This window comes from Balaenoptera physalus (assembly GCF_965194825.1).
Source record: "Balaenoptera physalus genome assembly, chromosome: 7".
Classification (NCBI taxonomy): Eukaryota; Metazoa; Chordata; class Mammalia; order Artiodactyla; family Balaenopteridae; genus Balaenoptera; species Balaenoptera physalus.
In genome coordinates, this window is record NC_138886.1 from 18,171,672 (window position 1) to 18,197,233 (window position 25,562).

At 47.8% G+C, this 25,562-nt stretch overlaps 1 protein-coding gene across 6 annotated transcripts in view; it reads right to left on the reverse strand.

Moving 5' to 3' along the window:
- PAPPA (pappalysin 1) overlaps positions 1 to 25,562 on the reverse strand; it is a 310,893-nt gene that overhangs the window by 270,422 nt on the left and 14,909 nt on the right. For all 6 annotated transcript variants that reach the window (XM_082470406.1, XM_082470404.1, XM_082470405.1 and 3 more), the window contains exon 2: positions 6,842 to 7,904. In XM_082470406.1, coding sequence (XP_082326532.1) covers positions 6,842 to 7,904 — 1,063 coding nt within the window. The remainder of the gene's footprint in view (positions 1 to 6,841; positions 7,905 to 25,562) is intronic.

A 25,562-nucleotide genomic window follows, 5' to 3' on the forward strand; every position in this document is an offset into this window, starting at 1 on the left:
ATGTGACCCTCAAGGCAACTGTGTGATCCTGGCGGTCAGATATTATTATCATTCCCTTTCAACAGATGTGGAAATGGAGGCTCAGGGAGATTAACAGATTTGCCCAAGACTGCATAGCTAAGACGCTGCCAAGTCAGGGCTCGAATCTATTTCCCCTGAATTCTTCTTTCATTCTATATCAGTCTGACTGTGGGAGCTCTACAACCTGATGATCGAAAGGGAGCATCTACCTGCATGAAGTCCCAAGCAGACCCGCCTCTTTCTTATATCTTCCCCACAGCTTCCCACCTCAATTCCTCTGCTCTCACCTTGCTCTTTTCTGTCACTCCAAAGCCTACGAACGCTGGAAACTTCTCCGCCAGAAAACCTTTCCTAATCTCTCCAAACCACGGTGAACCTGCCTTTTCTCAGAGCTCACGTAAGCCTTATCATCTGTGTGGTTCATTTGGAATCGAATCATCTGCTCTCTTGCCATCTCTTGAATGACTGTAACAAAATGTAATTAAACCACAGCATACAAGTACCTCTAGGACACAAGATTATATCTTGGATCCTTAGGGCATTTATCACAGTACCTTGGATATCGAAGTGCCTTAACAAAATATGGATGATGAGTAAGAACATGACCATCCTAAATAGATTTTTTCCAAGTTTCAAGTTGCCGGCTAAGACATCAAGGCAATGGAGTGGGTTGAAATGCCCTGGGAGTAGGAGATGAGACCCCGGGGCCCCACCCTCTCTGTGAGGTGTGGGTCGGTGCTACCCCTTTCGGGAGCTCACTCTCCGCCATCTACAGCAAGATGGGCTGGACCACTCCACCGCTCCTTTCAGTGGACAGTCCCGGATTCCACGCAACTGTGCCAGATTTGGAGGGACCAGGGGAGAAGGAAGTATATGTTCCATGAGATCATTCCAGAAAAGAAGTGAGAGACCCCAACAGAGTTTCTCATTAGAAGGCAAATCATCTAATGGCGTCTGATAAGGGGCAGGGGAAGAGACTGAGAACTACCGAGGCCAGCAGAGGGGTCAAGGAGGCTGCCTCAAGGCGTATTCCAGCCCTTTCCAAAGATTCCAGCAATGCCAACTTGGGTCCAAAAAAAAAAAAAAAAAAAAAATTAGCATGGCCCCAGGGGAATGCCCTTGCTACATTAAAAATAATAATAAGGAGAAGACAAAGAAAAGGTTTCCCTGTGAGCCATCAGGGTGTAAGGGAAGTCTCTTTTTTTCTATCTGTCCTACTCCATATGAACGGATGTTCAAGGGCAAAGGTGAAGTTCACCTAACGGTGCCAGAGCTTGTGGTTTGGAGGGGTCCATGCAGGAACTTGGTGGGTGTTTTGCAACACCTTCCCACAGTGGGGTGTGTACAGCCCAAAGTGTCAGCTGCCTCTGGATTTCCTGAAACTGGGGATTTCTATTAATATCCAGGTTTTCCTCTTCATTTATAAAAAGATGTGTGAAGTACACGCTCACTTGTCTGTAGACATTTCTAATGGCTGCAGATGAAGATCTGCCTACCTGGCTCCTCTCCACTACTGTAGAGAATGGCCAAGATTCACTGGAATGTCTTTTTCTAACTGTCCAGTCTGATAAAAAGACCTGTACTCCGCCCCCAGACAGCTCCTCTTGGCTGAGACTGGGGGTCCTTCTTTCACGCCAGTGACGGCAGTGGTGTGTTTATTCATCTGTCTTATCCACTAGATGGTGAGCTCCCATAGAGCAGGGACTGGGCTGGCACAAAAGGAACATTCAACCAATATTTACAGAGAAAAGAAAAGAAGAAAAAGAGGAAGAAAGGAAGGAGGGAGGGAAGGAAGAAAATAAGGAAATGAAGGAAGGGAGAGAGGCTGGCTACAGTTTTCCATGAGATAAATTGAACCCTTCTCTGCTTATGGTCTGGTCCCAGCCACACTGAATGACTCCTTATTCTCCAAGCCCCTCCTCATCCCATTCTGCCCCCTCCTCCTTGCTTAGGCTGCACCCTCTGCATGGACTGGCTTTCTCTGTGTTCTGGTCGTGTTCTGTTCGCCGCTCATCCACATCCATTCCCTGACCCCTCTCCACCCTGCTCTGTGCCCTTGGGAGGCTGGCCTCCTGGTGTTTCATCGACAGATGCCTCTGCCTCATGACTTCCAGTTTGGTTCCCCAATGGGAAGCAGTGGCAGGAGACTGGAAGGTGTAAGAGAATGATCATGTAAAATCTACGTCTCTGGCTCTCTTCTGGCCCGGGGGCTGAAGCTTGCCTCTTCTTCTCTGCTGAGAGCCCCAGCTGCTGCCAGGACACCCTCGCCATTCAGCCACTCTCTTTGGGTTCCATAACTACTTCCTCCTCTTGCCCCTACAGGCCAAGGATGGAAATGGGTCCCCACTGTACTTGACCCTTGCCTTGCTGGTTGTCCTGAACCCTGCCTGCACTGTTGTAAATAGCCTCTCCTTCCAAACAGCCCCTCCCTTCAACTCTCCTGAATTATTCCGTTTGAATGTGCCATCTGTTTCCTGCTAGGACCCTGACTGGTGCAGACTGTGTCTCTCTCTCTCTCTCTCTCTCTGTTTCTCTCGGTGCTGTCTGTTCCCAGATGACTACTCAAATCATGCCTCCTCCAGCAGATTTGCCTTGTTTTCCCTAGTCAGCATACACCTCTGCTTTCTAGGTCTCCTGACCCACTGTGTGTCTCTAAAACCACAGATCAGAGTTTCTCATGTTTGAATATGAGTCCCCCATGAACGTGGAAGCCTCTCATTGGTGAGAAACATGCCCCACTCATTGCAACATCCCCGGTGAACAGGAGAGAGGCCCACAGGGCTATATATACCCAATAAATGCCTGTTAGAGAGGATAGAAACAGTCACCATTTGATTCCCTAAAATGACTTGGAATAAGACAGCAGCAAAAAGTTGGGCTGTGCAGTGGTCAACCTTAAGACCATCAAGGCCACCTTCTCCACCTTTGCTGTAATCCTGGCTACAACCTCACTGTGCATGCCTCAGGTGGAGGGAAAATCACTCACCTGCAGAGAAGCACTCCCCAGGCAGGACCATTCTGATCAGGGATGACATTAGCTGCTACTCAGCTGCCTCCTGTAATTGCATCACTTTGGTCCCAGCCATGGCTTAGAAACCATATAGTATGATTCTGTTCCCTTTTCCATAGGACAGGCCTTTGGAGACTTGAAGTACCTGTGTTATGGCCCTATGGCCATGGCCTTGAGAGAATTTTCTCATCCAAGCCAAACATCTTCAAGTAGTTATACAGTACAGCTCCTGGGCCCCCCGCAGCCCCAGTCCCCTTCTTTGTACACATCCTCACTTGGCTGTCCTTAATAAGGAGAACTCATGGCCAGTGTAGCTCTAATAGTTCTGCAGTGGCTCATGAAAACCCAAGGCCCTTATCCGATTCTCTTCCAAACTCACTCACTCAGCACTTCATAATCCCAAATGCTCAGGGATGTTAGGGAAGAAGAGAGCAAGGACAGAACATGAGGGGGGCAGGTATCTGGGAATGGCAAGAACGTCAGGGTAGTTCTGAGAAGCTGTGCCACGGCAGACGACCAGGACTTAGAAATCTAGAGCATCCTTACAGGACTTAGAAATCTAGAGCATCCTTACAGGACTTAGAAATCTAGAGCATCCTTACAGGACTTAGAAATCTAGAGCATCCTTACAGGACTTAGAAATCTAGAGCATCCTTAGCCCCAGTCTGACCACTAATGAACCATGTGAGCTTTGGCCTCAGCTTCCCTCTCTGGGGGAAAAGGGATTTGGACCCACTGATCTCTGAGGATGTTTCTAGGTCTCACATTGGACACCATCTCGATGTCTCCTGCAGCCTTCTGCTAGGACTGGATGCTCCCCTGTAACACATGCACTCCTGCGAACGTGGACTACGGGGCCCAAGGACTAGGAGATAAAGAATGAGCTCAAACGTGTTAGAAGAAACGGGAATTCTCTGATGGCGCCTGCCAATCTGCCCAGCTGCATTACTGGTGGATCTTATTTTACCCAAGGGAACCGTTACATAAATTTTCAGAATGGTGAATTTTAATCAGTGCTACTCAAAGTAAGCAGTGCACAAACTGCTTCTTACTAGTCTATGTCACAATAAGTACAGAAGTGGAGAGAAGGCATTTAGGAACTTCTGGAGAACTCTGACACTGCTTCGTCATACTCGGGGTGAAGAATTCATGTTACAGCAATTCATTTTTTCTGTGTATTACAAAAGTATTGGTCTGCAACGTATAGGAAACAAAACTGGTTCTTCACCATAGATTGAGACGTAGTAACTGAACTATTGTCTTTATTGTCTTTACCCATTGAGGGGGGCGGGCAACGCAGGAGCACATCCTGGGTAAAAGATAAGTTCAGCTCTTCATTAAAAATCACCTAGACAATGTCAATCTCATTTTCTATTACAGGTGTCTTCCTTCCTTCCTTCCTCCCTCCCTTCTTCCCTGCCTTTCTTCCTTCCTTCCTTCCTCCCTCCTTCCCTCCCTCTTTTTTTTTTTGAAGTCACAAAGCAAGTATTTCTCCACAAACTTCCACAGGTTTCTCTCTGCACACGGGAGAGCTGATTCAGCCAGAACGCTGTCACCCCAGCTCCATCAGGAGATGACACATTCCCGGTGGGGCTCACCCAGGACACATGACTTTCCAGCCAGCAAACAAACAGGCCCTGGCGTGAGTGGTCACAGCGCTGGCACATGGCTGCTCACGGACATTCTAGGCGTGTGGTCCCGTGACTTAGAAACGAGGAGGCCACTGGTGCCTGCCAGCTCTGTCTGCTGATTGTGAGCTATCTGGGACCTGGGGTCCCGCGGCCCCTGCACCCAAGCACAGAGTGCCCGCCACAAAGGCCAGCTGCCCTTGGTCCTGACTCAGTCATACTCAGCAGTTTTCTCCCAAGGCTTTAGGAAAGCCACCCTGCCCGTCAGCCCTGTCCTTTGACTCTGCCTCTTACTGTTCCTTGGACTTAAAAATACCACCCCCACCCTTCAGTGGGAGCTTTGGAGTCAACAGACCAAGATTCAAATCCAAGCTCTCTGTTTATTAGCTGAGTGACCTGGGGTAAATCCCTTCCGTGTTCTGAATCCTGGATTTCCTTCAGCAAAGCAGGGATAAGGGTACCCACCTTCCTGGTACTTGGTAGGTGCTGAATAAACATTTGTTGCATGAACGAATGAATGAATAAATGTACAAATAAGTGGATGACTTCCAGTATTCCTGGCCCCTAGGCCTCCCCCACGCCCACTCTGCCTGGGCACACTGGTTAACTCCTGGGGTCTAGCTCAGTAGCGCACATACTGCATTCATCTCGGAAGGCTTGCATTTGTGATTTAGCCAAATGACTTTCCTGACCTGGGACTGCGGCTGAGTCATCTCACTCTCTAAGGCCCTCTAGTTCCCCATCAGTCAAATGCAAATGCTAACCCTGTCTAGTCTGCCTCATCAAATTCTGTCAAAGCCCAAATGAGAGCAGAGATGAAAGTGCATTGTGACCTCGAAGGAACTGGCCACACACCAAGGCTTCTTCCCACACGGGCTGCTCCTGTCTCTGAGCCAAGGTGAGAGTCCAGGGGCCCGCCCGGTGCCAGGAGGCTGAGCTGACGTGCTCTGTGGCTTGGTGCCAGGCACGACATTCTCCTGCCAGCGTCGTCATTCCTTTGCACATAGGTATTTTGTCTATGCATGGGAGGCCCTTGCTCTTGTGAGAGAGACATAAAGAGAAGAGTCAGCACAAAACCTGCAGAGGTCGGCAAACGTGCTCGAGCCATCAGCAAGTCCAGGGTCCTGCGAGTTGGACAGAATGGAAAAGTTCAGCGTGAATCTGGGAAATCAGGAAAGTTGATATGGACTGTCTCTCTGGCTTAGAACTAGTTCCCCTGAGTCCCACCTCAAATACAGATCACCCATGGCTCCCCCTTGGGTCTTCCTTTGGGGTTGCTGGTCAGAGTTGTAGCACAAGGCAGAGGCTAAGTCAGGCATTAGGCAGAAGACTCCCCTTTCCGCCCTCTTCTCAGCAGTATATGAAATTCCTCTGCCTTGAGTGTCCTCCTCTCTCCCCCAACTTGATCTCCGATGTCCAAACTGTACCTAAGCCTTCCGCAACATATTCAGGCTGCCAGTCAGCTGTTCCTCTTTGACCTCCTGTACACACGGCACATGCTGCCTTTCATTGTTCAAGAAATGACAAATACGCTTACTAACCGGTAATAACCTGCTAGCCCCTAGAAGAGACATGTGCTTTACGTGCCCTCATTCAATCTTCGAAGCAGCTTGACAAAGGAGATACCATTGATTCCCATTTTACAGATGAGGAAATACCTTGTAAGAGGTCGCGAAGTGAGGAAATAGACCTGAACCCAGTCTGTCTGACCCCAGACAATCCCAGCTCGACCAGCTCTGCCCAACAGAACCTTCTGCGGTCATGGAAGCGGTCCTATCACTCTGTCCAGTGTGGTAGCCACTATCCCCGGGCGGCTACTGGGTTCTTGAAACGTGGCTGGTGTGACTCAGGAACTGGATTTTAAACTGTATTTCATCTTCACTAATTTAAATTTAAACAGTCACACGTGACCAGTGACTACAGCCCTGGACAGCACAGCTCTTTATGATGCAGGTATATGTCCTCAGCCCAGGTGGCCCGGTTTAGACCCTGAGCCCCTTGCAAAGACAGGGCCCTAAGAGTTCCCCTCAGCCCACAGGAGGCGCTCCATAAATATTTTGGTAAGGGGTACGGTCCCTGTGATTACTTGGTCGATCTTCTGGGTGAACTGGAAGATTCCCGCAACCCCACCGGGCATCAGGAGCCGCGCAGGGATAAAAAGGGGGAGGAGTCCGGCTCTTACCTGTGCGGAGAGTCGGGATCGAAGCAGGTCTTGGTGACATCGGTGATCTCGGGGTCACAGCACTCCCCGCCGTCGAAGTTGAACCGCTCGTAATTGCAGTCCATGTCGCACACCCCGTTCTGCTGCTTCTTGGTGAAGGCGGGGTGACGCAGGTGGCGGCAGTCCCCGCCATCGTGGCCGGTCAGCGTGTGGTTGCACTCGGGGTCGCAGTTCTCGTCCCCGATCTTGCTGATGTCGCAGTTGGCCAGGACGAGGCGGCGGCGCAGGGACGAGTTGCTCACCTCCAGCACCTCCAGCTCCCAGGAGATGTTGTAGCGCTTGAAGGCCTCGGCCAGCTGCCGGTGCTGGAAATCGATCTGCTGGCGGCTCACCGTGGGGTTCTCGCGGCCATCGTCGTGGAGGTTGACCACGCGGTAGCGCACCACCTTGGGCCGGCGGAAACGCGGCAGCTGGTTGTAGCTGGAGATGACCTTGGGGTTGTCACACAGCGTCTGCCCGCACAGAGGTGGCTCCAGGCTCGTGTCCAGCAGGAAGCCGTGGGCGCCGCTGGCCTCCACGCGGGGGCTGCTGCCGTCCTTCATGGGGGACCAGGCGCGCTTCACGTTGTCCCAGTTCTCCTGGAGGAGGAGCTGAGGTAGAGGAGCGTGGAGGCCGCGGGTCTCCATGTCCAGCAGGACCTCGCGCTGCGTCCTGGCCACCTTCCATAGGCTGAAGCGCTCCACGTAGCCCCGGTAGTTGTGGTTGAGGGCGCTGCCTCCCAGCATGAGGACTTTACACTTCTGGGTCAGTGGGCTGAAAATGCCACCCACCTGCTCCCCAGAGGTTGCCACCTGGGCACCGTTCACATAGAGCTTCATCAGCCGCCCGTCGTAGGTGGCAGCCAGGTGTACCCACTGGCCTGGGAGGTAGCTGCGGTGGGCATTGATGGTGGTCACTTGCCGGGCCCGGTCTGTCTTCAAGGAGAAAAAGTAGCGTGGGTCTCTGTTGCCTTGGTCACTGACGGTGTGAATGCCCACGACCCATCCTCGGTCACGTGAGGCATAAGAACATTTGTCATATAGCCCTATGCGGCCCCAAAAGAGAAAGATGAGTAAATAAAGGATGGAGGAAGGAGGAGGGTAAGTTATTTCTCTCCGATAAAATTTATATCAGGATGTGCTAGACCAGGAAGTTTTCAAACCGTGCTCAGTGGGATCCTGGCAGTGAGTAGCCGAGCCTCTGGGACCACCTCTAGGGCAAGGCAAGGGCTAGAGGAAGGGAGAACACAGGTGAGTTGCCTTTGAGAGGGTCTCACCACAACTTTAACCCATGTGGTTTCACTTTTTTTGGTTCTGAGTATGGGGCATACAAGAAAGATATCTGTTTGCAGAATAGGTACTTGAGCTAAAGAAAACAACAGTGATAATAACTAAAATCTGAAAACCTTTGATTTTGCAAAACTGTTGGATGGGGAAGAGGACTTTTTAAATTAAAAGCGTATTTTAAGTGTAGAATGACATAGGTGGTGAGAGGAAGAGGTGAGAGAAGAATCAAAGACATGATGACGCATAGAAGATGCTCATTTAGAAGGACGGCTCGGACCATGGTCACCGAAACTTGGGGCGTACATCACCCACCAGCACTCATCAAAGATCAGCGGCGGTGGATTGCTGGGAAGGTTCCCTGGAGAAGTGAGGGTCAAGGGCTGTAAAGCTACTAGTAAAGCTTCTGTCTGTAACGGGAGTCCTGGCTAGCCCCGACGTTCACCCCCAAAGAAAGGCGGACATGCTTACTCTCTGAGCTGGAAAGGTTTTTAAACACTTCCAACTCCTTCACTTGAAAGGTAAGCAAGTTGAGACCCAGGGTACGGAAGGCATTTGTTAGGTTACATAGAGTCACTGACAAATCTCCTGAGAGCCAATTCAAGCTTGCTTTTCTCTAACACCAATGCTAATATTTCAAAAAATAAAAAGCATCCTCTTAACACAAAAAGATGTCGGGGATGCCTTCATTAAGTAAAATCGTCCAAGCCTCTAGCGCAGGTCAGGCATTGTGCTAAGGTCTGTGTATGCATTAATTCATTTAATCCGTGTAGCACCCCCAAGGTGCTGATATTAACAGAGGAGGAAACAGAAATTGAAGGAAGTAAAGAGATGGATGGGTTTGAGGTCAACTGGTTGGTAAGTGGATCCTAGATCCATCAGACCCGGGGTCCACTGTCCTAGGGACTAACTCTATGGTACCTCCCACTCCCTCATCAGTGCCACCAGGGATCTATCTGGATCAAACCACCTGCCTGGGGGTGTCCCAAGGTTTAGTTGGGTGTTTGGGAAAGTTCCAAGCCAGACATCTCTAGACTTACTCCAGGAACCCCGAGAAGTCACTTAGCAGATTCTCTCTGGATCTGATTATTTTTATACTCACCAACCCCCATTCCCAGTCTTTCTGGAATATACCCAGTGTCCTTGGCATGGACAGCCAGTTGGATGGGGAAGAAGACTTTCTAATTAAGAGTGTATTTTAAATGTCGGATGATGTATGAGGCCAGGCGGGAGGAGAAAGAGAGGAATAGGAGAATGAATAAAAGATGCTCATTTAGAAGCACAGTCCCTACTTTTCAGCTGGAGAATTGTTGCGGTCACCATAACTTTGAGTGTGCATCTGCCATTAGCACTCATGAAATGAGCACAGACGGCTTCCAGCAAAATCGGTAGAGGAGGCCCACACAGTCTGTACTCCTCTGTGGTCACTGGGGCCTTAGAATTTGTGTAAATCTGTTAGCAGCTGACATAGACGGTAGTTTTGGCCAGGCATCTAAGTCTGCCTACACCTCTCCTACCACCCCTCCTGTCCTATAATCTTTCACGTAATGGCCAGGGTCTCCTACAACGTCAACCTGCTCTCACACCTTGATGAAGCACCAAGTACCTCCTCTGGGTCTTGGTTCTCTACCTGGAAAAGGAGGGGACTGAATGAGGTTCCCCCCCACATGCTTGGTCAAGTCTGATTTTCTGTGTTCCCAAGTTTCCCAATGGCTAAAACAGAAACCACCACGACCAAGAAGCTTTCCCTGATGGTCCTCTGAGGAGCAATCATTCTCTCCTCTGAATTCATTTTACTTTTCAGAAACCAGACACCTGTTCTCTGGTTTTGGAGTCTCCCCTAGACTGGACGCTTCTGGAGAGTGATGGCTCTGTCTGGGTCACCTGTACCCTGTCCAGCACCTTGCACTATGCCCTGTACACAGCAGGCACTCAGCAAGTGCCTCACGAATGAGCACACGAATGATTCTAAACGGAGTGGGAGAAGAGAAAAGGACAAACAGAATCAAAGGCACTGAGCTATGTCTCCCTGGATAAAGGACAGAGAGACTCAGAAGACAGAGTGTGTTCTCGGTCAGGTAGAAAGGGCAGGATCTTTGGACTCCGGGTAATTTGATGACAGCAATTACTGGCGGTACATCTGGGGCAGATCGCTTCACCTCTGTGGATCTAAATTCCCTCATCTGTACCTCTCTTTACGTATGCTGTCATACTTAAAAGACATAGAGGCTATACTACCCTTGGCATACAGTGGCTGTCCAGATGGGAGTTCATTTTTAAGATGCTGGAGGGTCTGGGAGTGATGTCAAGGATGAAAAGTAGAAAATGACTAAAAACAAAATACAGAAACACTAGAGAGAGAGGGTACCCTAAAGGCATCTTGACTGATATATCAAGAGCTGGTAGGATGAGGGCTCAAAAAAGCACAAGTCCTCCTCAAATCCACTGGCAAACTCTACTTAGAAATCATAAATCCCCTTTGGCTTTGCTACTATTATGAGGCTTGCATGTTAAAAGCTACCTCCCCACTGACCGAGGCCAAAGCTCTGACTCCAGGTTTGGAGTGAGTTCCCCCAGGTTTGCTGCTGCTGGCTACGGAAAGCAGGAGTGCACAGGCCCCTGGAGCAACCCCCTCTTGTGCCCCCCATCCCACCTCTCAGCTCACCTTCTCTTCCTCCCCTGGCCAACCCCTCCCCCTTAAACAGAAAATTCTTCTAATGAGAAAATTCACATCTGAAACAGGATCCTTTTCCCTCTCTCTTTCCCTCTCTCTCTCTCTCTCTGCAGGTTTTTATTTTGCCAGGGGCTCTCAGTCCTGGTTTTCCTGTTGCCTTTGGAAGCCGGCTGGCTGGGTTAGCAAGGTAAACTGTTTACACATCTGTAGGGTGCCCTCAGTTCAGGACCTTCCCGGGGCTGGGGACCCGGGCTCTGGCCACCGCCGTTTGCAGTTGAGAGAGAAGAGGGTAGCAGTGCGAAAGGCTAGACTCTGTGACACGGAGCGAAGGACCAAGAGGTGGCTTAGCCCCAGGAAGCAGAGAGGAAGGGCAAAGAGAACCCTCTCTTTTCTCGTTTCAGTGGAACCAAGAGGAAGCACATTAAGGGAAATGAGGACCTTGAAGCAGTGGCTTCAGAAGTTCAGAGGGAAATATTTACCTGGAGTGTTAGTGGTGAAAGGAAATCACTGAACTTCAATAGGGATGGGGGTGGGGTGTAGTGGTGAATGGGATTTATTTCTGTACAAAAATAACGTAATCAACAGTAGTCACATTTCAGAGGGCTGGAAGGGAGGCACTGATGTATCACCAGCTCAGAACCAGGTATCTGGGCCCAGAGATCTGGGCTCAGCTTGCTGGATGACCTTGCCTGGGGACAAGTCACACCACCTCTTATGCTGCCAGGTCTCATTTCCCTTCTCTGAAAAAGGAGGGGTTAGGAGTAAATGATCCCCCCGCTACAATTTAAGAGCTCTTTCGTTCACTGCTAGAATGGTTCCCTGTAAGTAGGAGATGCTTCAAAAACACGTGTTGACTTGAATTGGACGCCTCATGTCATTGCCAATGTTTGCGTGCTTGGAGGATCGTCCTCTGTGTGTCTCCATACCGGACAAGGAACAGTGTTTGCTCTCGGGAAGACACAGGTGGACCCCACCACACCTCCATGCCATCCTTCCCCATGGTTCTCCAGGAAGACAGAGAGACACAGTGAAAGAAACAGTGAGAGTTGGTCTGAAGTCGGCACCATCTGTGTGGTACTAGAGGTGGATCTCAGGGGATGCGTCCGCAGGGGGCCAGACGGAAGGCCACAGGCGATCCTGCACACCATCTACATCGAATTAGCATAAACCTGCCTCAAAGCTATAAGCACATGGAAGCAGCAGGCAGTGAAAGGGCCAGAGCCCATTCACCAGCCAATGAGGTGACTGGGGCACCTGCACAGATGGAGAAGTAGAGGCCCAGACCAGGAAAGGGGCTGCCCTGGGTCTCATGACCATCACCTGTCACTTGAACCCTGGTCAGCTGGCCTCTCTAATGTGTCCCTATCTTCCTGCAGCTAGGTTTGCTGGGAAAAGGGCTTCATATTCCAGCAGAAGCTTGATGTTTATTTACTTTTATTGCCTCTTTTTTGTCTCATCTCACCCCAGAGATCAAGAGCATGTATGAAGGAGGCAAGTCCAAAGGCAGAAGGCTTGTAGGGAGTCTCCCAAAACCTATGCCAGGGCCATACTGGGAGAATCCCATGGGCTGTGGGGTCACCCTCTCAGGGCCACTGTAATGTCACTACCCCAGGGCAGTGTTGTGTGACCACAGCACTCCAGCCCGGGTACAGACAAATCTTCCTCCTCCACATCCATCATACTCCTCCCCGTCCAAAAACTCATCACTTCCGTAATTACGCATTCAATGTCTGTTTCCTGAGTATGTCTGTTCGGTTCATTTCTAATGCCCAGCATCCAACACAGCATCTGGTACCTTGCAGGTGTTCCATAGAGTCTGTCATTGAAAGTATAAAATAAAGGAAGGGAGGGAAGGAGGGACACTTCTCTGTTGCTGTGTTCCTTATAAGAGCACATTACCCTTTGTTTAGAAACTTACTAAGCACCACGTGCTTAATAAAGTGCTTAATTCTCTTACTTAATCCTCACAACAAAACTATCAACGCAGCCCATTCTGCAGAGAAAACATGGGCTCAAAAAGGCAGTGGCTTGTCCAAAGCAACACAGCTTAGAATACGCGTCCATAGGGTTCCCAGGCCCAGGTTCTTAATCACATCACTGCATTAAGTGCCAAGTGCCAAACACTTTACTGTGGGCTGTTTGAGGACATGCCCCCCCCTCCAAAAATATTTCTGTAAGTTCAGCAGCGCCAACACAAGCAAGTTGAGTTAAACTGCAAGCCAGGAGGCTGCTTTCTGTGTCGTTCTTCTGCCTGGACCTAGAAGAAATGGACCGAGAATCAGTGGTTCTTTATTACCAGTGCTTCATCTGTTCTACCTGGCTTATCACACTTCACTGGGACCCAAGATTCGCCTGGGCCTGGTTGTCTATCTGGAGTTTGGGATGCCTTCCTGGCCTTGTCCTCCAGCAACTGAACCTCCATCACTAGCCTCCTTGTTTGTTGGTTTCTGACCCAGCTCTGTTCCAATGTCCGGGCTCTATACTGCAATGTTCTTTTTCTTCATCTTTTCTTCGAGGTTGCCGTCACACGCCTGGCTGCCTGCCATCTTCTTTTCCATCTGTTACGGGCTGAAACGTGTCCCCACCCCAAAACTCATATGTTGAAGTCTAGCTCCTACTACCTCAGAATATGAACTGATTTAGAGATAAGGTCTTTAGTGAGATAATTAGGTTAAAATGAGGTCACTTAGGGTGGGCCCTAATCTATTATGACTGCTGTCCCTATAGGAGGAAGAAATTCAGATACAAGGGGAAGACAGTATGAAGACATAAGATGGAGAAGATGGGCATCTACAAGCCAAGGACAGAGGTCTCAGAAGAATCCAACCCTGCAGGCACTTTGATGTCAGACTCCTAGCCTCTAGAATTGTGAGAAGATAAATCTCTGCTATTTAAGCCACCCAGCCTGTGGTGCTTTGTTATGGTAACCTTAGCGAACTATAATACGACCATTCAACAAGTTTTTTAAGCTCTCCCATTGAAATTTCTCTAAAATCTTTCACTGCCTTGTGCCCAGCTCAGAATCCTTCTTGGTTACAACACATTGCCTCAACTTAACTCGATTATCCTGTTGCGAGCAGGGCAAAGTGTATTAGGAGGATACAAAAATGGGTGGTGTCGTCACCACACAGGAAACTTTCCTCACAAGAGAGGGATGCTTTTGTATTCCAGCTTGAATGTGCACTTCTGAAGCCCCTGCTGTGTGTTGAGCATGTACATAGCTGCTTTTGGGCCAAGGTGTCTCACATAACCCTCACAGCACCTTGTATAATAGGTGCTGTTTACAGATGAGAAAACTGAGACTCAGAAGGGTTTGGTCACCTGCCCAAGGTCACACAGCACTGAGTGGTAGGAAAGACTGAAATTCAAGACTCCTGATTTCAAGTTCAGTCCCCCCACAGATGAGCACGACCTCAGCTATGGGGACCTCGCCGTGCATTGGCATTTACATTGCATAAGGTATTATAAGTAACCTAGAGATGTTGTAAAGTATACAGGAGGATGTGTGTAGAGTACATGCAAATGCTATGCCATTTTATATACGGGACTTGATCATCTGCAGATTTTGGTATCTGTGGTGGGTCTTGGAACCAATCCACTGTGGATACCAAGGGACAACTGTAATGATAATAATATAACGAGAATTTGCTAAAAGCCTTTAGGTAGCCGTCTCTCTGCTAAGCACAGACATTCCATTTAGTGCTCATAATAACCCGGTGAAGTGGGCTTTACTGATATTCTTGTGACAGAGAAGGAAACAGGTGCAGAGAAGCTAAGTGATTTCCCTCCAAGGATCCCAGCTAGAGAGCACTGGAATCACAGGCGGGCTGACTCTAAAGCCAGAGCTCTCTTCCAGGATGCTCTCCTTCCATGGGAGAAACTCTTAGCCCACGGTCAAGGTTCTTGTGTTCCAGCTCTGCCACTTCACTGCTGTGGGTCGATGGGCAAGCAGTAACCCCCCCTCCCAGGGCATCGTCAAACCCTGCCTGTGAAATAGGAGGGTTGCATCAGATGGCCCCAAAGGTCCCTTCAGCATCTCAGACTCCCTGAGACTCTGAGATCGCAAGTCCTTCAGACGTCCCAGCCTTGGTTCCTACTGTGGAAGATGTAAGGTAATGGAGGAGCAGGGGGAGGAGGGAAAGGAAGGCCATTTCAGGCCCTCCAACTTAAGGATGTCCACTAGCTGTGGAACATCAGCCAGGGGAATATGAGCAGAGGTGAGAGGATGTGGGGATGAAAGGGGGGAATTTAGGTCAACAATCTGGTTTCTTTCAGGAGGCTAAAAAAAATTAAAAGCTAAAGGTTGGAGCTGGTCCTTTTTTTTGTTTTGTTTCATTTTGTTTTCCCTTCCATGATTTAATGGCTGGTATCAAAGCCACAGAGAAATGCTTGAGAGAGCAATCCTATGGAAAGCTTTTATCTGTCTAGAGGAGGGTGATTAAAACAGACAGATTTGGGTTAAGTACACCCATGGTCCCCGCACTTGGCTCAGTGGTGGGGGAAGACCACCGAGACGACCCTGGAGGACTCGGCAGCACCGGGCATTCGGAGGAGGGCTGAGACGTCACCGAGGGGGGCACCTGCGGGGCTACTCCTCCGCACCCTCATCCCTCCGGGTCCACCTTGCCTCAGAGGGTTGCTCTTAGGCTCAGTGGAAGGAGGGGGCTTGGAATAAATCATATCAACGCCTGGCTGGAGGCTCATCAACACTCTACTGAGTTCTGGACATCCCTGTCTCCTGGTGTGAGAGAGGCTGGAGCATCAGGAGTGACCCTTTGGAGCAATTCACCAGGTCAGGGTTAGCTCAGGCGCCTCCTGTGTGTTGGCCGTGCAGGTGAATAGGTGGGGCCACGTCTGCCTTTGCAGGACCAGGAGGAACAGCATGGCCGGCGTCCACGGTGGCATCCGTGTCTGCTCTCTGCCTGTGGTCTTGTTTCTTCCCTGCTGGGGACCATTACCTGAAAACCCCCTGACACTCACTCTTCTACTAGCTGTGTGACCTTGGATGAGCTCATTCGGCTCTCTGAGCCTGTTTTCCCATGTGTATTCCAGGGATTAAAAAGTCTTCTCCTATATACTTCAAAGGTCTTTTTTGAGAGAGAAAGGAGATAAATGTATGCATACTTCCTTGTAAACTATTTAAGGCCATTCAGATGTAAGGCAAGATTGACAAGAATATGTCTAAGGCATCCTAAAAATCCATTTGCTGTATTAATACACAGACTTATATAATGTGCTTGGGATGGCAAAGTGCTCTTAAGGGCTCAAGGTGCACCTGTGTTTCCCTCTGGATCTTTCCTCGCCAGTCGGCCTCCTTTGCTCACATGGAATCAGGCTCTGTGTAAATAGAACGGTCAGGGTTTTAGAGACCAAAGAATGTACATTCAAATGCTGGCTCTGCCATTCACTAGCTGTGCGACTTGGGAAAGTCAAGGCCTCTCTCCTTGTATTAGTCTTCTCATCTGTAAAATGGGGATGATACTATCTACCTCTGCTGGTTGTAGGGGTAACTAATGAGATAATGAATGTACCCAGACTTGGCACATGGGCTCTGGCAACATAACAAGCATTAAGCACTTGTACTGTGGAGTCCCCAGCTCTGCTGCTTGTTAGCTATGTAGCCTTGGGCAAAATCCCTTCACCTCCCTGATAATTTCCTCAACTGTAAACTGATAATAACAGTACTTAAGGCATAGTGACATTTTAAGGATTTAGTACGAGAATACAAATACTCATTTGCATAGCACATGATAAATGTTAGCTACACTTTCTAAATTGGTATTAATAATAAACGGCTGTTCCTTTTCCTCAGAATTGGGGACATTTTTTTTTCCCTCTTCTTCTGTGCTGTTAAACGTTAACCTTTCTGACACTGTCCTCTGAAATAGAGACCTGTTCATCGCTCTCTTTTTCACACACTGTCATCAAAATTGGTGCATATCAACTTAAAAAAAGGAAGTGGGAGGAGGAGAGGGAGAAAAAGACAAAGAAGAAAGAGGAGGAGGTGGGGGTAGAGTATGAAGAGGATAGGAAGAGAGGAGGAGGAGGAAGTCACGTATTTTCATCTGTTCACCCTCAAAAGTTACTGTCGCATGAACCAGCCCCTGGTGGACTCAGCGGTGCTGATGTTGGAGCCGCCCTGGAGAAGGGCGCCTACCTTTGGTCTTTTCAATGATTTGAGGACCTACAGGCTCTCCCTGCTCACTCACCGACCCTACGAGGCAATGGCACTGCTTCACAGAAAACTGTCAAGACGGAAGCCTCTGGCCACCCTCACACTTCACAGCAGCCCAAGCCCTTTACTCTTCACATTCATGGAATCGGGCACAGTCAGGACCGGAGGTTCCCTTAAAAGTCATTACGTGACCTTTACCACTCAACCTCCTGCTTGAATCACCTGTACATCTCTACAAGTGACTGTGCATATTTCCAGAACCAGAGAACTTCCGATCACCTGAAGAAGGCCTTTGCACCTTTGGGCATTTCTCAGTGCTCACCTAGAGTGAGCCAAAATCAGCTCTCTTTCCTTTCCACCCAGTGGTGCAGGATCTGAATTGCAGGAACCCACAGAGTTATTCAGTACCCTTTACCCCAGGAGAGCCTAGAGGTGTCTGAGGCTTTCCATCGTGTAACCCTTGGCTCTTCTTTTCCATAAATCAACATCCCTGAGTCCTGCCTGATTTATTAATCTATCCATTCACCGATTCTTTCAACACATATTCACCGGGCATCCACTGTATCAAGCCCTGGCTAGACATTCGAGGCACTGAGCTATACTCTCTGGTGAGAGACCTGCTGTTCCCTAATGCTAATGCCAGGCCTTCTGTTGAGGCAACATAGATACAATAAGAGTTGATACTATGCAATTAGGAAGACCTATTATTACCACACCTGCTTCTTTACATTATCCCTAGGATCATTACTCTGATTTGTTCTAATGCCACTCTAAGCCACATGAACCTACTGAGAAATAAATAGAGCCACCATTGATGATGTGCCATGTTCAAAGCCAAGAACTTTATGTGCATCATCTCATTGGATTATTACAACTACTCTACGAGATAAGTTCTCTTGGTCCCATTTTATGGGTGAGGAAACTGAGACTCAGAGTTGCATTGACTGGGCAAAGGTCACTTGACTTGTAATAACACAAACAGGATTAGAACCCAGCTCTCTGACTCCAAAGCCAGATGCTTAACCAATGTCTTATGTTGTGTATGGATAATCATAAGCAGAAATTATTTTTTAATTAAATATTTATTTCCTCCTACAGTCAATGTTTTAATCTTCTCCATATTAATTATACACTCTGTCGATTATAACGATACAGGAAGCATTCTTAACACTCTTTGGAGTTTTAAAGTGTACAAAGGATCTTAATTACTTCATTTGCTTCTCCCAGAACTCTCTAAGAAACTGTGATTCTTCTCACCCAAGTGGGGAAAGTGAGGTTCTGAGAGGGTAAAGAGTACACATCTGTTTACCACTCTGAATCTAGAGCCTTCACAGGGTGCTTAGGACATAAGTCTTCAATCAACATTTGTTGAATGGATGAATGAGTGAGTGAATGAACCAATTAATGAACAAATGAAATATATGCCAAGACTTGTGAAGAAACCCAATTTGAAGATTTTGAGGTTTGGACCCATCTTTATAGAACGGGAATAACAGTCCTGACTTGGAGGCAGCATAGGCATCCTTGTGACACTGGGTTAAGCCCCTCTACTTCCTGGCCCTCGAATTTTCCATCCATCTAACAGGAGGTTGGCATGGGTGGGCATTAGGTTGGCTGTGTAAAATACTAAAAAGAGCAACAGGAAGTCAGGAAAGGGGAGTTCCCTGGTGGGTCAGTGGTAAAGAATCCACCTTCCAATGCAGGGGACGCGGGTTCCATCCCTGCTCGGGGAACTAAGATCCCACATGCCATGGGGCAACTAAGCCTGAGCACCACAACTACTGAGCCTCAACTAAAGAGGGTCAACTAGAGAGCCTGCGTGCGGCAAACTACAGAGCCCATGTGCCCTGGAACCCACGCGTCACAACTAGAGAGAAGCCCGCGCCACAACGAAAGATCCCGGCATGCCGCAACTAAGACCCGATGCACCCCCCCAAAAAAAAAGTATAAAAAAAAAAAAAGTCGGGAAAGCCGTTTGCCATATGACTAGGCTGTGTGACCTGAGGCAAGTCGTGCTTTCTCTGGCCTCCTTTTCTCATCTGTGAAAGAAGACTGTGGTGAAATCACTTCCAGGGCTTTTCTTAAACACAGGGAAAAGATTTCTAAATTGGGAGTGATGAGACATGAACGTTTGTCCCGATTTGCCACTAAGGTACTATTGATCTTGGGCAAATTCCTTTCATTCAGGGTGGGATCATGACTTTCATGGGCCCTGGGGACTTTTTCCTTCCTCTCTAAAAATACATAATTATATTTTATGATTGTATTGGTATAAAGATATATATAATCAAGAGGGTGGATTCATTATTACATATATATTATTATTGTATTAGCTTTTTTCTTCTGATTTTAAAAGAAATTAAGCCATTTTTATGGGCCCCTTGAAAGTACTGTGGACCTCAGGCACTGTGCCAATTGCAGCTAACGGATGAGTCGGCCTTGGGGGTCCATCCCTACAAAAGATGGGTCTGCATCTACAGAAACACATCGGAGGAGGCATGGAGCACCTGCAGCCAATCCAAGGAGCTCAAAGGGATGGGGAAGATTCCCACATGGGCGAGTCAAATGATGTAAATTTCGTAAGTGACAGAGGCCCACAGCAAGTTATGTAAAAACGCACCCCAGACAGTATGGGTTGATCTCTGGAAACAAAAGCTCCTCTCTGGGGCGAGCCTGCCATCACCTCATCCGGCCACCCAGCCCGGGGTGAGCCTTTCAGGGAGAGAGATGGCGAAGGGAGATAAGGAAGGGACGCGGCCAGACAGGCAGATCCCTGCTCTGCCGGGCTGGTGCCATCCGGAATTACTCTCCAAAGCAGGGAGGGCAGTGATATCTGATGTTTGCTAAGCCCTTGCTGCGTGCCAGGCACCGTGCTTAGCTCTTTGCGTGGAGTAGCTCAGGTACCCTTCACAGTAATCCGAGCAGGGAGGTACTGTCATCTCCATTTTACAGATGAGAAAAATGATACTCAGAGAAGCCCAACTAACTTGCCCAAGCCTGAGTAACTCACTGGCAAATGACAGAGATGGGATTCAAACCCAGGCAATTAGTCTCAAGGGTTCACACACTTAAGTTCTGAATTATGCTGCCCAGACGGGGAAAACTGACTACATGAGGACGAGATGGAGTTTTTAATTACAAATAAAGAAAGCATAATAGAGTAAGTTCTAGTAGAGGTATAAGCCAAAGAGCTCAGCGGAGGGAACACTTGAATCAGACAAGGAGGCTCCGGGAAGTTTTCTTGGACGAGTGACACAAGAACTGAGCTTGCACAAGGAACAGGAATTCGGTGGCGGCGGGGAGGAGGCTGGGCAAAGACCTTCTAACAGAAGACGAAGGATGAGCAAAAGCAAGAGCTGTGAAGTCACCGGAAGATGACTCTGGAGACGAAGAAGACATCTGCTTTTGATGGAACTGAGGGTGCACATAAAGGGAAATGGGATAGCGAGGGGCGTCTAAGGCTCGATTGTAAAGGGCTGCGAATGCCATGCCAAGAGATCTGAAGTTTATTCCATAGACAATAGGGAATCACTGGTGGGTTTTGGGAAAGAGAGTCCATGGGGGTAGGGATCATTAGCTAGCGATTTCATGATGCGCTTATCGATAGGGCCACAGAGCTGAAAGAACAAGGACTCCTATCTCAGGACTCCCTGCCCAGTGCTCACTGGCAATCTGGAGCCAGTCAGCCTTAAAGACTTATCATGAAAAGCAGGGAATGTAAGCAAAATTTTGAAAAGAGGGCTGATAGGCTTTTCAGATATGAATTTTCTATTGTTTTGCTATCTGCTAGAAAAATCATAAATTATGACTCAAAGGACATCTTTAAAACTCCAGATGGATAAATGGTATTTAGATGCCGCCTGGGACTTCAGAATTTAAATTTTATTCCGCTAGGTGGAGAATGATCTAGCTCAGCCTTGAGCTTGGTCTCTAATTGACCTTGATGAAATATCATCTACCTTCCAGGGCTTGGTTCCCTCGTCTACTCAACTAGGAGAGAGTGGAGAGTGAATCTCTAAGTTCTTCTCCACCTCTGATAGCCTATCACATAAGCTCTTGAGGTGCAGGTGTTGTACCTCCTGTGAATTCATACTCTGAGTGCTTAGCCTGGGACCTGACACAAGGTAGAGCCAATAAACAATTGTCGAATGCGTGGCATGAACTGAGCTTTTAATTCAAGACTCCTGTGGAATCTTCAGGGGATTCTAAATAGAAAGTTTGGAATCGGTGACCATTTTTTTAAACAGAAAACCATAAAAACAAGCAGATCAATAACCCAGACAGGCTAGTATTTCCTCGCTGGCTGTAAAAGATGTTGAGGAACTGACTCTGGAACAGAGAAAAGACTGATAGTGAGGAGGCCAAGGACCCTGCAAGGTCAAGGGGGAAACTAAATGTGAAAAAGCATGGAGGTGGGAAGAGTGTTCTAAGAACACCAGATAATTCTGTTTAATCAGAAGAGTCCAGGTAAGACAACTGTTCTCAACCAGTGAATATGTGGTGATGTTTCTGCAGACATTTTGGATCACCACAGCTGGGGGTGGTGGGGAGTTGCTTCTGCATCTAGTGGGTAGAGACCAGGGGTGCCGCTAAACATCTTACGATGTACAGGACGAACTCCCACAACAAAGAATAATCCATTCCAAAATGTCATCTGTGCTGAGGTTGAGGACCTCTGACATAAGGAACTAGGAAATGTCATGGTAGGAAACAATGTCTGAGGAGGAAGTTGAATGTGAGGCTAAGGAACTCTGACCTGATCTAGAGAGGTCTGTGGAGGAATGGTTAGAACCTGGATTCTGGGGACTAATTCTACCCAGTACTTGCTGTGTGACCTTCGGCAAGTCACTTAACTTTCCCATATCTCAGTTCTCTTACGTGGAAAACTGGGATTATAATAGTATCTACATCAAAGGGTCCTTGTGAGGATTAAAGAGTTAATACACGCAAACTCCTCAGAACAGTGTCTGGCGCATATTACGTGCTAAATATGTTAGCTATTATCATTACCATGTGTAGGTAATAGGGAGCTATAGTAGACTCAAGTTTGAGAGAGTAACAAAAGAATTGCTTCAGTTGCTGATAATCCTAGAAAAATGATCTAGAGCTGTAGGATCATCATGTGACTATCACATCCACCCAATTAATAATCCTTCTTCAATCAGCTTCTGCTTCAGATGACACGGCAGGCTGGATGTGTGTGGGTCTGCCTTGCTGTTCTCAAGCCACTCCCTGTCGGGGCTCTGTTTTCCAAATATCCATGAGACCCAAACCAGCATCCAACAGCCTCTGCAGTCCAGGAGCCTCACGGTTTTAATGAATAAGTGGAAGGAGACAGAGAAGCCAGACATGAAGACAGATGGAAAGATGGAAAGGCAGGAAGCCTTCCACAAAAGCTGCTGCCAGGGATATACCCTGTTCACAGGGATTCCAAGGACAGAGTTGGGGGCGTGTTTTAGAGGTTTGTTTGAGCTACTGATACTGTTCTCTGGGAGCCCTTGTTTGTAAACAGATATTTCTGCTGACGCTGGGCTTTGTAAGGGTGGACAGAGTCGGGTGAGGGGGAGAGTGTTAGAGAAAAAGGCAGGTTGTGTCCGCGAGCCTTAGACCATGTGTTTGTTGTTGAGAATACAAAGACCTCACTGTATTAAATGAAAATGCTTGTTTTACAAGGCGAGTGGGAATATGATAGGTACATGTCGAATGCTTCGGAAACTGAAACAACCCCATGCCACGAGGGCTTCCTGCTACATCATGCATCCAGGGGCACACACGGATCATGAAGGCTCAGAATCACTATACCAGGGCTTTGGGCTTTGTGGGCAAAGAGAGTCCCCGGAGCCAGGTGACGGTTAGCTCCCTTTTCTGTTCCCTTTATAAAGCCTGTCCTTTCCCAAGGAGCCCTGCCTCTATTTCACATTCTCTATTGGTTTCCCACTACCTGCTGACCCAAGGGTAGAATCTGTTATTGATCTAAAATATTAGTGTTGATAAAGAAGCCTCCAGGAGTCTAGACCCAGACTCGGAGCTCTACTGGAAATACTTATAATTATGTAACTAAGCAGGCATAGCTAATTTTCTCAAAGCAGTTTTCAGCTTCTGAAGTGAGGTTTTCAAAATGTACTCTAGTAGAAGTGAAGGGTGCAGTGGAGGTTTCTCAGGAGATTTTTTTCAAGGTCTCGCAGTGGCAGAAGAATAAGAACTGGAGTCTCCTAACTCCTGCCCTAGCCCTAGCATAGCGCCTGGTAATAGAAGGTTACATGGACAGAAGGATAGATTGGTGAGGGCATGGGTTGATGGAGAGATCAAAGTATGGAGGAGGTAAAGAGGGAGAGAGGGAGGGAGGGAGGGAGGAAGGGAGAAAAGAAGGGAGAGAAGGACGAAGGGAAAAGGAAGGAAGCGAGGGAGGGAAGAAGGGTAGGTGGGTGGATGGTTGGATGATGATGGATGGACGAGTAGATGGATATTTGGATTCACAGATTCATGGGTAAAATCCACAGTGAATAATTATGATCAGGACCACCTAAGGCCACATTTGAAGTGAACTTGCCTAGTTTAAAACTCAGAGACCAGAGTTTGAATAAACAAAGTTGTAGATTATATTTCTACGGAATAAACTACTCCTCAGAGGGAAAAAAGTCCCCAATTCTATTTACTCCAGCAAGGGTACAGATGAAGGAAAGTGCAATTCCTCAGCCTGATATGACAACTCCACATCAACATTCTCATTTTCACAGATCTCCTAGAATGTTCAGATTTTAGAGCTGGGACCAGGCTTCAGGAAATGACCTCATATGTTCCCTTCTTTTAGGCATTTAAGTCATCATTTGGGGGCCATAGACCCCTTTTAGAAAGTGATGAAAACTTTCGACCCTCTCCCCAGAAAAATGTGCACAGCCTCAAATTTTTACAGAAAATGTCTTGGGGTTCACAAATCTCTTCAAGTCCTCCTGGAACAAAGTGCACGGAACCCCCCACCTCCTCTATTGATCTCAAATATTAGTGCTATTCAGGTATTGTAGTTGGTAATGATACTAGTAAGGAAATGGTAATGATCTCAATCAAAACACTAAGTCATAACTAAAGTAATAATATCAACAATCAATTCACACCACAATAGTGGTATAATTGAGATTCTTCTCTTGGTCTCATGCCATTCATTTTCCACATAGAGGTCAGAATGATCTTTGGAAAACATACACCAGATCCTATAACTTCTTTGTTTGAAACTCTGATAACTGCCTAGTTCATCTAGATTAAAATCCACGTTCCATGACGTGGGCTGCCTTTAGCTCCAGACACACATGACTCCCAATGGCTTGAATGTCTGCTCCTTCAACATCCTGAGCTTGTCCTGCCTCATGGTCTATGTGTTACCTCTTCCAGCTCTCTCTCTCTCTCTCTCTCTCTGGAACTCTGGAACTCTCTTCACTTGTCTTTTCATATAGCTTGTTCCTCCCCATCTGTCGTTCAAGCTACAGCTTGGTCACCTACAGAGATGTTCTTAAACTCCAGTCATTCTCCATAGCACCCACTTCTATCACTTGTCACTATTAATATACAAGCCCTTACAATTGTTTTCCTGTTTACTGTCTTTCTCTCCTCACAAGAATAGAAAGTCCATGAGGGCAGGGACCTGCTCTGTCTTGCTCCGTGCTGCAACTCTAAGAGTACTGGGCACATACTACATATTTGTTGACTCTATGGAGACACATAGAGTTTTTAAAGATTTTTTTTGGAAGCCTTGGGGTGGTCTAATCTCTTCCGCTCTTTGGACTTTAGACTTCCCAGCTGTAAAAAGGATAGTTTGGGCCCTATCCAACTATAGGATTCAATGATCTGAAATCTTTGTGACCAAGTTCAAGAGAGCTGGGCCCAAATTCCAGGACAATATGGCAGGAAAGAAGGAATGGTCAGGAGGACTGGACTCCAGTCCTTCTCTGTCCGGAATTTGGAATGGAACTTGGGATCATTACCTTGCCTCCTCTGGAAATCAGATTCTCTCCATCTGTGAACTGAGCAGACTGGACCAGATGCATTGCAAATTTACAGCATCTATTCATCCAGAAGTTCACTCAAATATCTGCTGAACCCCAGCAATGCGCCAGGCCCTGGGAAGGTGCACTGAGCGTGGCAGACATGATTCTCACCATCACTCTGCTTTCATATCCTCTGGGAGGTCTCCAAGGCACAGGTGAGGGTTGCAGGAACAGCATGGGCACATCCCACACAATTGCACCTGCTTCTTTAGCAGCTCTCTCCAGGGATGGGGTTGGAGAAGCTGAGAGAAAGCCATGGGGAAAAGGACTTAAAACCAACAGAATGGTATACTGGCTGGCTCAGTAGGAAGAAGGGAGGCTCAGGAATAGGGAAAGGTGGGAAGAATATATACAGGTAGCGGGTCGGCTCAGAGAAACCAGAGCCATATCGAATGGCTAATATCATTCATAACATATTTGCCCACATTGCTTGGTCCTTCCTAAGGCTCATATCATTTCTCGAAGCACCTTTCCTTCACCGCACCCACTTTCAATCACCCTCTTTTCTCCCTTATTTGGAGCCATCTCCAAT